The sequence below is a fragment of the Miscanthus floridulus genome, chromosome 9 (genome assembly GCF_019320115.1).
Source record: "Miscanthus floridulus cultivar M001 chromosome 9, ASM1932011v1, whole genome shotgun sequence".
NCBI lineage: Eukaryota > Viridiplantae > Streptophyta > Magnoliopsida > Poales > Poaceae > Miscanthus > Miscanthus floridulus.
The window spans coordinates 13,978,474-13,991,156 of NC_089588.1; the positions used below are offsets into that span (position 1 = coordinate 13,978,474).

The following is a 12,683-nucleotide window of genomic DNA, read 5'->3' on the forward strand; positions in this document are numbered from 1 at the left end:
TCTCTCTCATATAGTTTCATAAACTATAAGAGAGACATAAATTTATGAATAATGTTAACTACCACTTTGTCAGATAAAAAATAATCAAAATAAAAGTTGTAGATCTCAAAAAGTTACACAACTTTATAGTTGATAACTTTTTCATTTGAAATCATTTTGTCAAGGAAAACTATGTTTGAATTTCTCAAATATGAAATTTGAAAATTGAAAATGCAATTATAATTTATAGCCTATGTTACTAAACATTTAAAGCATGAAACAAAAAGCATTATAAATTGTATATGAAAGCAAATTTGTATTGCAATTTTTTGAGCTTTATTTTTTTACTACACAATTTCCAATTTGCAGCCTATTTATGTTAAAGGAAAAGTTAAAAACTGTTGCATGAGCGGGGAAACGAAACTGTCGAGTAGGTAGCAGTTTCACCGCGCGCCAAAATTTGGCATTAGTACCAGGTTTAGCCACAACCCGGGACTAAAAGCCCTTTAGTCCCAATTGGTGGCCCAACCCAGGACTAAAGGTCGAATCTTTTAGTCCTGGTTTGGGCCAACCAACTAGAACTAGAGGCCTTTTAATCCCGATCGGAGGCCTAACCCGGGACTAAAAGGTCTAGCCCTACATATACTCGTCGCCTCTTCTTCTTCCCCCGTCGCCACCCAGAGAGCTCTTCGCCACCCCGCCGCTCACCACCCGTGCCATGCGCCTGTCCGACCTCGCCCTCATCCTTGGCTCCGGCACGTGTGGCCTTACCCTCGTCCTCTCTCCCTAGCACCCTTGTCCTCATCTCTGGCGGTTGGCCTCCCCTCGTTCTCGGCTCTGGCGCGTGCGGCCTCACCCTCATCCTCGTCTCGATCTGGTTGGCCTTGCCCTCGTCCTCTCTTCTCGGCACACGCGGTGGCGCCTTCGTCCCTTGTCTCGATCCGACCGGCCTCACCCTTGTCCTCTCTCCCCGGTGTGCACGGCGGTGCCCTCGTCGGCCTCATCTCCAGCAGACGGCCTCGCCCTCTCCTCGATTGGTTCTGTTGTGTAGCCTTGCCCTCGTCCTCGATCGGCTCTGGCATGCGGCCTCGCCCTTCGTCCTCGATCGGCTCCGGCCCTCGGCAGTGACGCCCTTGTCCTCATCTCAGGCGCACGCATCGACTACATCACCCTTGTCTCCACCAGTGCCTTTATCTCTCTGGCCTCGACCTCTTTGTCTCCGGCCTCGCTGAAAGGTCCTAATATGGCTAGAGGGGGGGTGAATAGCCTATTTAAAAATCTACAAATCAACTAGAGCAATTTGATTAGTATGACAAATAGCGTAATGCAAACTTGCTCTAGCTCTACAAGGGTTGCAAGCCACCTATCCAACAATTCTAGTTGCAATGATTACTTAGGCACACAAACTTGCTATGTAATTACTCACTAAGAGCTCTCAACCTTGCTACTCTAAAGAGCTCAACTAGATGAATATAAATAATAAAGTAAGCTCTCAATTCTAATTACACTAAAGAGCTTGTGTCAACTAGTTTGCAAGAATGTAAATAAGTGAGTAGAGTGATTATACCGACGTGTAGGGGATGAACCAATCACAAGATGAATATATAGCCAATCACCGGGAGAATGCCAAAGACAAGAGACAATCGATTTTCTCCCAAGGTTCACGTGCTTGCCAACACGCTAGTCCCCGTTGTGTCGACCAACACTTGGTGGTTCGGCAGCTAAGAGGTGTTTCACAAACCTCGTCCACACGATAGGACACCGCAAGAACCGACCCACAAGTGAGGTAACTCAATGACACGAGCAATTTACTAGAGTTACCTTTCGGCACTCCGCCGGGGAAGGTACAACTCCCCTTACAATCCCCGAAGGCGGCCACGAACAATCACCAACTCGTGCCGATCCTCCACCGCTGCTCCAACCGTCTAGGTGGTGGCAACCACCAAGAGAAACAAGCGAAATCCGCAGCACAACACGAATACCAAGTGCCTCTAGATGCAATCACTCAAGCAATGCACTTGGATTCTCTCCCAATCTCACAATGATGATGGATCAATGATGGAGATGAGTGGGAGGACTTTGGCTAAGCTCACAAGGTTGCTATGTCAATGAAAATGTGCAAGAGTTATCCTTTGAGCCGGCCATGGGGCTATAAATAGAGCCCCCATCAAATAGAGCCGTTATACCCCTTCACTGGGCAAAACGCGCTCTAACCGGACGCTCCGGTCATACTGACCGGACGCTGGCCCTCAGCGTCCGGTCGCCCGATGGACGCCACGCGTCATCAGCTTCAAACGCTGTTCGTCATATTTCAACGGCTACAAAGCTGACCGGACGCTAAAGCCCCAGCGTCCGGTCGTTTCCAGTAAGCTCCCCGAGGCATGTTTTTTCGACCGGACGCGTCCAGTCCACCTTGACCGAACACAGACCAGCGTCCGGTGCTCAACCCTAGCGACTGTGTCGTCTGACAGCTCGACCGGACGCAGCCCTTCAGCGTCCGGTCGCTGAGTGACCCAGCGTCCGATCAGTAGACCGACGCCAGCATCATTTCGACCAACTCCATTTCAACTCTAACTACTTCACCCTTACTCAAATGTGCCAACCACCAAGAATTTTGCATCCGGCGCAATAGAAAATAGACATTTCATTTTCCCAAAAGCGCCGAATCCCGCCGAGCTTGCGAGGCGGGAGGGAGAGAGGGACCCAAACCCATCTCAACCCTGCAAACACCTTGCGCACATGTGTTAGCCTTTTTTCACAAATATTTTCAAGGGTGTTAGCACTCCACTAGATCCTAAATGCATATGCAATGAGTTAGAGCATCTAGTGGCACTTTGATAACCGCATTCCGATACGAGTTTCACTCCTCTTAATAGTACGGCTATCTATCCTAAATGTGATCACACTCACTAAGTGTCTTGATCACTAAAACAAAATGGCTCCTACATTTTATACCTTTGCCTTGAGCCTTTTGTTTTTCTCCTTCTTCTTTTCCAAGTTTAAGCATTTGACCATCACCATGCCATCACCATTGTCATGATCTTCACCATTGCTTCATTACTTGGAGTAGTGCTACCTATCTCATAATCATCTTGATAAACTAGGTTAGCACTTAGGGTTTCATCAATTAACCAAAACCAAACTAGAGCTTTCACTCGCCCACCAGGTGAAAGCTCTAGTTTGGTTTTGGTGAATTGATGAAACCCTAAGTGCTAACCTAGTTTATCAAGTGATCATGAGATATGTGGCACATCCCAAGTTGTGAAGCAAATGAAGATCATGACATGATGATGGTGATGCCATGGTGATGATCAGATGCTTGGACTTGAAAAGAAGAAAGAGAAAAATAAAAGGCTCAAGGCAAAGGTATAAATGGTAGGAGCCATTTTGTTTTGGTGATCGAGACACTTAGTGAGTGTGATCACATTTAGGATCGATAGTCGTACTATTAAGAGGGGTAAAACTCGTATCGAAATGCAGTTATCAAAGTGCCACTAGATGCTCTAACTCATTGCATATGTATTTAGGATCTAGTAGAGTGCTAACACCCTTGAAAATGTTTATGAAAATATGCTAACACATGTGCACAAGGTGATACACTTGGTGGTTGGCACATTTGAGCAAGGGTTAGGAACTTCACCAGTGGAGTGTCCGCCCGTAGAGTGCGGATAGTCCAATGGTGCCAATGGCGCCCTAGACAGAAAAGACGAAGGTCACTATAAGTGACCGGACGCTGGTCTCGGTAGGACCGGCATGTCCGGTCAGAAGAAGCAGCGAAGACGCTGGCGTCGGTCTATGACCGGACGCTGGAGGGCTATGTCCGGTCCTGCTGATGTGGCAATGCATAGAGGAGACGCCAAATGACCGAACGCTAGGAGAGTCCGGTCGAGCATCATGAAAAATCATTTCTGGATGCTTACTAGAAACGACCGGACACTGAGGTCCAATGTTCGGTCACTTCGCAACAGCACGTCCGATCATCACTTGACCGTTGGAATCAGGCGCTCAGTATTTAAGAGAGGGGACACGTGGCGTGCATCGTACGACCAGAGCGTCCGGTCACCCCGTGTTGTGCCCAGTGAAGGGGTACAACAACTCTATTTCATGGGGGCTTCTATTTAAGCCACATGGCCAGCTCAAGCTCACCCTCTTGGCCATTTGTATTGACATAGCAACCTTGTGAGCTTAGCCAAAGCCCTCCCATTCATCTCCATCATTAATTCATCATCTTTGTGAGATTGGGAGAGAATCCAAGTGCATTGCTTGAGTGTTTGCATCTAGAGGCACTTGGTGTTCGTGTTTCGCTGTGGGATTCGCTTCTTACTCTTGGTGGTTGCCGCCACCTAGACGGCTTGGAGCAGCGAGGATCGTCGAGCGGAGGGTGGTGATTGTCTCCGGCTCTGATCGTGGTGATTGTGAGGGGTTCTTGACCTTTCCTCGGCAGAGAGCCAAAAGGTACTCTAATGGATTACTCATGGCTTGTGTGATCCTCATCTTGTGTTGGTTGTGCGGCACCCTATTGAGAGTTTGATGTGTGGTGCCAATTAGCTCGTGAACCTCCAAGTGAGTGAATCGCCACAACGAGGAGTAGCTTGTCGGCAAGCAAGTGAACCTCGGTAAAAAATTATTGTGTTCATCATTTGATTCTGAGGTGATTGGTTTTCATTGGTATTCATCCTTATGATTGATTGGTTCACTCCTCGACACGGCGGTATAACTATCTTGCTCACTCTCTACATTACCGCATACTAGTTGTCAAGCTCTTTAGTGTAGCTAGTTGTGAGAGCTTGTTAGTTTGATTAGTGTGACTCTTTAGTTAGCCTTTTGAGAGCACACTAACTTAGTGTAGTGATATAGTTATTGTGTAGATAGAAACTACATAAACTAGAATTGTGGTAGGTGGCTTGCATTTTTAGTAGGCTAGCATAACACTCGCTTCGCCTCATAATTGTCTAACCAGTTTGTTAAGTGTTGTTGTAGAAATTTTTAATAGGCTATTCACCCCCCCTCTAGCCATTAGGACCTTTCACCATGTGGGTCGTGCCAACCCCTCCCTTCCTGCTGTGTGAAACCGAGCACTCAACCCTAACTTAAGCTAATTGGCTAGCTATTTGTTTTTTTATCTAACTCTTATTTGCTTTAGTGATATATAATTTGATATATTGACTTTACTGTGATATATTGGTATATATATAGGGTCCAGTTAATTTTATGAATTTTGATATAGGGTTTACATGTAAACTTTCATATATACACTTGAGTGATATGCATTTTCATATATGAAAAATATTGACTTTAGTGATACATATATAAATTTTAGTATTCTATATGTATGAATATATGAATTTTGGTGTATGAATTGACTCAAGTGATTTGAATTTTTATATATTAACTTTAGTGAGAAGAGATGGCTGGACGTCTCCCTGAACCGATTGTCCCAGGTTGAGGCTATTGTATTACTCGTGGATTCGAACCAAGGTTGCCAAATGTACCGTTCAATCATCCTAGCATAGTAAGCAATGATATATGTTTTCAATAAATCAATAGGTTTTAGATACGCTTGTACACAATATAATTTTCTGATATGTATATATATGTGTTTCTTAAATATTGTACCTTAGGTAATTGGCCCAGTCATTTGGCTTGAAGAGACACTCTCGAATTTCGGGGTTGAGTGAGTGGATGTTGAGAGCTTTGAGGTAGATAATGGTCGATTGATGCAATATCGAGTTAGCTTTTCCATCGCTGCTAGGAGGGGTACAGGTATTATACAAATCTTAGAGGTGAGAATAATGGCACCTGATAAGGCTATTGCACAAAAATATGTTGTCCTAGCATGTGTAAATAAGCTTGTGAATATTGGATACAACCTGCCTACCTATTCCTCCATGGCAATACAAGCTATGGATGTGGGCTCTTATCATGATGTCGCGGGCTTTTGTGCAAGGATGGCTCAAAACAACTGGATAAGTCGAAGTCGAACTCGTAGGTTGTATCCAGATTTGTTGTTATTGGAAAGCTCGGTTCTCATATCCAATTTTTCTCAGGTTGAGGACTATGACTTAACCTACGCAGGTTGTAGCTTTGAAGCCATTCTTAACCAAACAATGTATGCATTGGGTTATGATTGGAAATATGCCGATGAATGACCAACACGCACTAGGAAATGATTTCGGGAGAAGCTGCTTGCGACTACGAGGGATCATCTGACCTACCGACTTCTCAACCACCGCTAACCGTCGTTAGTAGACCCTGTGCTCGTACTTTTGAAGCAAGGGAGAGTGCACTATTTAATGCCTTGGATTTCGTCAATGGCCGATGTGGGTACCACATCGGCGATCTATAGTTCACCGAGTTGATAATGCGAGAAAGTCGAAGACATTGATCTAGCTGCGCTTATGTTTGCATAAACTTTGGGTGTACTTGGACATCTAGTATGGAATATTTTAAGTTGGACATCTAGTTTGTAATGACTTGTTTTAAATTATTGTAATATATAAGCTCTTACTTGATTAGTTTCGTTCTTATTTATGGATCAGATGACGTACAATAGTATAGCATACAATACGTGTATGAAAACTATTTAAAACGAAAACAAATTTAATCAAAGAAATTGCAAGAGAAAAGAAAAGAAAAGAAGTAAGATTTAGTTCCGATTGGTTATACCAACCGAAACTGGAGGGCCCTTTAGTCCCGGTTGGTATAAGTAACCGGGACTAAATGGCCCCCATTCAATTCTGGTTATCAGGCCCGGGACTAAAGGACGGGCCTTTAGTCCTGGATTGGTAGTCCCGGTTGGAAAACCGGGACTAGAGAGGATTTCCCAACCAGGACTGCAACATAGTCCTGCACTAGTGGCTTCTTGTCTGATCTCGACTTTCAAAGGAGGCTGCAAACCAAACATTCCCTCACTGTCCTCGGCCTACAAACCAAATATCCCCTCAGTGTCCTCGGCTGGTGGCGGCCCCTCGCTAGCCATGCCATCACCCGTCGTCTACTTTCCCTGCTTCTTTCCCACTCTTTCCCCGATGAACACATCACCTTCTACCTAACTACTAATTAAGTTAAGTTCACTTACCTTCCTATATGTTTTCAAAGGTAGAGTGTGATGTAATAGAATTCCTTGTACATATATATATACTGACCATTTATTTCATTTTAAATGTGTGTATATGTTATGTCCAAATATATGTACAATATCTATTAAAAACTAAAATAACTTATAATTTAAAGGGATGTACTAATACGTACTCTATACACGGGTGATGCAACGACCATGTACACGTAGTAATTGACCGTCGACGACCATCGTAGTACCAGAGTGACGTGACAACCGATGACAAGACTAGTTGTTCCGCTGATGGTTTCAACGGTCGACTGAAGCTAGATAAGCTAGTTGAGGCGAACAGGCAGAAGGTCCGCTGGCATGCTTTGCAACGTCCATATACGTACGTATGTCGTACTCCTAGGTGAGAGGCTGGGTACACCGATTACTAACGTATGACGTACGTATGGGACTTGACGATCGATACGGTCGGAGAATTGAAAATGAGTATTCATGACGTGTCCTTCTCGGCTCTTATAGCCAGGGCCTCACGTCTGTGTGGTCAACGGAACGGATGTTCAATCGACAAAAAGAAGATATTCCCTGCACACTCCATTCTAAAAATCATAGAGGTTACGTCAATTTGTCTTTAAGTCAATTGTTCTTTAACTTTAACTAAGTTTATAAAATAACACATCAGTTTCTTCAATACCAGACTATTTTTATTGAATCATTTTATGTGATTTGTCTTCACAATGCATTTATTTGAATTTGTAGGCATTAATATATTTTATTTCTAAATTTTTGATAAAGTTACAGAAGTTTGACTTCAAACAAAGTTGATAAAGCTAGAGAAGTTTGATAGAAACAAACACCCTCTAATTGTTGAAACCGAATAAATTTAATCCTCTGGCTGATTTTTGTTTTCTAAAAAAAATTTGACTTGATCTCTTAAAGATCATAATAATATACGATATAGTGCATTCCGATATGGAGTACTCCGTATATAACTAGCCGATGGACCCATACTCACTGCATACGTTAGCAATTTGAAGAGACATAATTAATTTACGGGAGAAAAAAAGTATCGGGACCAGGCCATCCGATCCTGCACGTACGTGTTTTTTCTTTTTTCTTTTTGCCTTTTGCTTTTGATTTTGCTGAAGAGTGAAGGAAGCTTGTGCATAGCGCTACTCCTTTTTTTTAATCATGACGTGATAATGTTATGGCCGTTAGGTACGTACGCAACTTAGTTGGCACTTGTTAACTCATAGGCTTTGTTTCATAGCATATGTTAGTTCATAGTCTTTTTTAATATCATCATTAGTACTCTCTTAGTGTTCAAGGGACGAAAAGACGACAAAGCACTAGCTATCTAGATGAAATAATGGAAGGGGCATAAGTATATATGTATACAGTGATGATGCATGAGTGGTGGCCATGTCCAATTTGACTCCGATCCCATTCCATGAACGAGGAATCACCCCACAAGCCTGAATGGCCATTATATTTTTTTTTTTTCGCGAGCATGTCCTTGTGACACTTGTTTCGTTAAACAGAAGTAGAATGTTAAGGTTACATCATTGGCGCTTGGCGCTTGGCGGGCTCGCCTTCCCTCATCCTGCAGGCCATCCGCGCCGGCTGTTCGTTCCATGCTACTCCTGTAGCCGCTGATGCTTTTGTGTGTTTTTGTGTAAAAATTATCAAATATAAAAACATTTGATTTGAGTTGACATTGAAATCGATGATGTGTAGCTCTAACCGAAGTACGTTTGGCAAAGAATACGACTTGAAGGAGGCGATGCATGGACACGGCGGTTCTTTTTTTTTTTTTGCGGGCAATAGCTTGCCGTTCTAGCAGCAAAGGCCCAAATAAAAGCAGCAGCAGGCCCCCATGCCACAGCCTGCTGAGCCTTAAGAATTTATTGATGCTTGATGCTACGATGGAACCATGGGCCGTTCAGCAGACTGGTGGGCAGGCCTTGCGAACGCCGCCGCCCACTGGAGTAGTGGAGTGGAGTCCTTAGTGAAGGCCACAGCGGGAGTTGAGGATTTCAGTCACAAAAGTCCAGCAGTTCCTAGCTTCAAGTGCTGTTTGGTTCGCCTAGTAGCTACTAAATTTAGTAGTTTTTAGTTATTTTAGTAACTTTTTAATCAAACGCTATGACTAAAAGCTACTAAAAGGGCTTTAGTCCTCTTTAGTAACTCTGAAGTTACTAAAAGTGACTAAATCGTTTAGTAGCTACTAAAGTTTAGCCAAACACCCCCTAAAGCTGCACCAGCAGTAGTCCTGCACGCAGGGAATGGAGTCACGGTCTCTCGCCGAGTCGATGGGAGGCTGGCATGAGCTGCATGCTTGCTGCTCTCTAGCCCCGGGCCCAACTCTGATGACTACTAAGTGCAGTATTAACCATCCGTGCCATGGATGATCTTCTGCATGGGATTGGGATCGCACCAGACAGCAATATATATAAGAATCACAAGAAGGTCTACCTGGCTTCTGCCCTTCTCAGCTAGCGGTCAGCGCTCAGCCTCATACTTGGCCATCGCTGCTCAGTTGATCTCAGAATTTCTAGCTTGGCAGTCTGCAGGCTGCAGATACATGATTTCCTTCCTCATCAAGACGTTGGAATGAAGATAATGTTTACTCGTGACTTTGATTCCAAGGGTACAAAAATTCGCTTTTATTGGATTTTCATATGAACGTAACATTCGTGATATATAATAACTGTATCAATTTGTCTAGGTCAAAAACTGGTATCAACGTGTAATTCATTTTTTTCTCGAATACGCAGGAGAGATGTATATCTTTGTATAATTCTGACAATCCATACAATAGGCATGAAAGATAATCACATCCAAATATTTCAAAGCATTTCGTCATCACCTGCCAAGATATACGTGAAAATGGTACTAGGCTACTAGCATATAGTCATAGATAGAGACAGCAAGAGCCCAAGAAAGCAACACATGCACAACTGCAGTGTTTAAGGTTCACAGATCCGGCATTTAGCCAGCAGCCAACTCAAAATGGAGTTCACAAATGACAATTGCTGTAGTTCAGTGCAACCATCGAGACCAAAAACAAAGACAAGGTAATTACAGATCATCATCTCTCTCATAAGCTTTACCTAGAGATCGTCTCAAAGTTTTGCCTCCCCTTTGCCTGATTGGCTGAGAAGTGAAGTCACGATCAGACTCATGCGAGTTTCCAGCTTCACTGATGCTCTCTTGGATGCTATGGAGCTCGAGAAAGCCGTTCATGTTGTTGCCACCCGGGACTTGATACGCCCGGGCCACTGGCCGGCTCGTCGACGGGGCAGAGGAATCATGAGGCATGTTTGAAGGTCTCTTGTAAGCCTTAATAGCTAGAGATCGTGTCAAAACTTTACCTTCGCCGGGCCTGACTAGCCGAGAAGAGGCATCATGATAAGACTCATCATCTGAGCTTTCAGCAGATAAACCTGCACTACTGATGCTGCCATGAACGTACTCCAGCTCCTGCTCCAGGTCCCTGAGTACCTCTTCCATCGATGGCCGCTCCACTCTATTTTCTGCCAGGCACTTCAACACAATGTTGCAAAATATCATCAGAGAATGTGGGCTGATTGTGCCTAAAATTTTCTGATCAACGATTTGCTCCAGCTGGTCATTCTTCAGCATTCCCGTTACCCACCGTGCCAAGTTCACCTTGTCCTTGGGAAGTTTGAGGTCAATCGCTGGTCTGCCACATAGGACCTCGAGCAAGACAACACCGAAAGAGTAGACATCAGACTTCTGGGTCAGCTGCAGCGTATCATAGTATTCAGGGTCAAGATACCCAGGGGTGCCCTTCACTTGAGTGATGACATGAGTTTCGTTCAACTCAGGACCATCCTTGGATAGCCCAAAGTCAGCAATCTTGGCACAGAGGTTCTCACCAAGCAAGATGTTTTCAGACTTGACGTCACGGTGGATAATGCCCTTCTCAGAACTAGTATGAAGATAGTGCAGTCCCCTCGCTGCTCCCACACAAGCCTCCAGCCGCTCCGGCCAATTGAGGGAGGGTTTATCAGAGCCATAGAGATGGCTCTTTAGAGTCCCATTTTTCATGTATTCGTAAACCAAGATCATTTCATTCTCTTCATCACAGTACCCAATCAGATCAACCAAATTGGGGTCTTTCAGCCTTGCTAACAGTTCAATCTCCGCACGGAACTCCTTCTGACCTTGCCAAGATGCCATCTTCTTCCGTTTCACGGCAACCTTGGTACCACACTTTAACACTCCCATGTAAACGTCTCCAAAACCTCCAACTCCAATGACCAGTTCCTTGTCAAAATTGTTTGCTGCTTGTTGGAGCACATGGAATGGAAATGAACAAGGCTGATTATTTTCCGGAGCCTTTCCCTTTCTCCTAGCAGCTCCCTTGATTTTCTCAAACAAGCGAACCATGATGGTATATAACCTGAGTTAAAGTACGTGATGTTAACCTGAGTTAAAGTAATGATGACGATGCTGAGGTGGAATTAGTAAAAGAAAGAGAAGGCGGCCTACCTACTAGGCTAATAAGTAGGCCCGCAAGGATGTATCACTACCGCTACCGGAATCAGTAGATAAGCCGAGCCCAATTCATTGGGCACTCGGCAAACAAGTTCTTTGGCGAGTGCTACAAAAAAAAACACTTGGCAAAATAATTGCACTCAGCAAACGAGGCAAAAAAAAAACACTCGACAAAGTTCGACACTCGGCAAACTAGAAAGAAAACACTCGACAAAACTAGGCACTCGGCAAAGAAATATGTTTGCCGAGTGTAATGTCTGGCACTCGGCAAAGAAATATGTTTGCCGAGTGTAATTATTTGGCACTCGGCAAATAATTTTATTTTTTTTCTTCTGACCTTGAAACACGTTATGGAAAAGAAGAAAAAGAAGGAAAATAAAAAAATGGGTTTGCCGAGTGACCCCGATCTGGCACTCGACAAAGATGTGGCTTTGTCGAGTGTCCCAATCCGACACTCGGCAAACTCGCAACCTTATAAACTCACCCGGCCGCCGCCACCTCCCTCCCACGGGCCTCCCCTCCCTCTCTCGACGCCGCCGCCCCCTCCCCTCCCTCCCTCTCTTGGCGCCGCCGCCCCCTACCCTCCCTATGTCTCCCGTCGGCGCTGCCCCCTCCCCTCCCTCTCCCGGCGCCGCCCCCTCTCATCCCTCTCCCCGCGCCGCCCCTCCCCTCCCTCTCCCGGCACCGCCCCCTCCCCTCCCTCTCGAGGATCCTGTTTCTTGTGGAGGCGCACGTGGATCTCGAGGATCCGGCCGTGGGCTTCCTAGACGAGGCGGCGGCGCTTGCCGTAGGCATGCTTGAGGCGCCGCTGCAGCTCGGCGGTGTGTGCTTGTGCCCGCTCTAGCTCTGCCAGCGCCTCCACCAGGTGCACCCATGCCGCCGCCATCTGCAGGTTGCAGAGCAACGCCGTTCGTCGCCTTGCTCGCGCCGCCAGTGCGCGACCCGGCCCCGCCCTGCGTCCCTAACCCCTCCGCGTCGCTGCCGTCTGTAGAGACCCACCCCCACGCGAGCTCGGCTTGGACTTCCAAGTGCTGGCTGCAAGGTCGAGTGCCGCCGCCGGCCGACCATGGCCCTGTCCCAACCCCCCCCCCCCCCCATCTCCCTCCATCTCCCTCTT

At 45.5% G+C, this 12,683-nt stretch overlaps 1 protein-coding gene across 1 annotated transcript; it reads right to left on the reverse strand.

Moving 5' to 3' along the window:
• Window positions 1–10,123: 10,123 nt before the first annotated feature.
• Window positions 10,124–12,361, reverse strand: LOC136479280 (receptor-like protein kinase HERK 1). Its single transcript, XM_066477201.1, has 2 exons — window positions 12,051–12,361; window positions 10,124–11,471 (listed from the first exon to the last, which is right to left on the reverse strand). Exons 1-2 carry the CDS (start codon window positions 12,359–12,361, stop codon window positions 10,124–10,126), a joined length of 1,659 nt encoding a protein of 552 aa, XP_066333298.1.
• Window positions 12,362–12,683: the final 322 nt, after the last annotated feature.

Bases quoted from the DNA above. Each gene is read 5' to 3' on its own strand.
- LOC136479280 (XM_066477201.1), bottom strand. From the start codon at position 12,361: ATGCCTACGGCAAGCGCCGCCGCCTCGTCTAGGAAGCCCACGGCCGGA. The intron at 11,472-12,050 runs GTGAGTTTATAA...ACTTTAACTCAG, and splicing joins AGGGAGGTGGCGGCGGCCGG to GTTATATACCATCATGGTTC.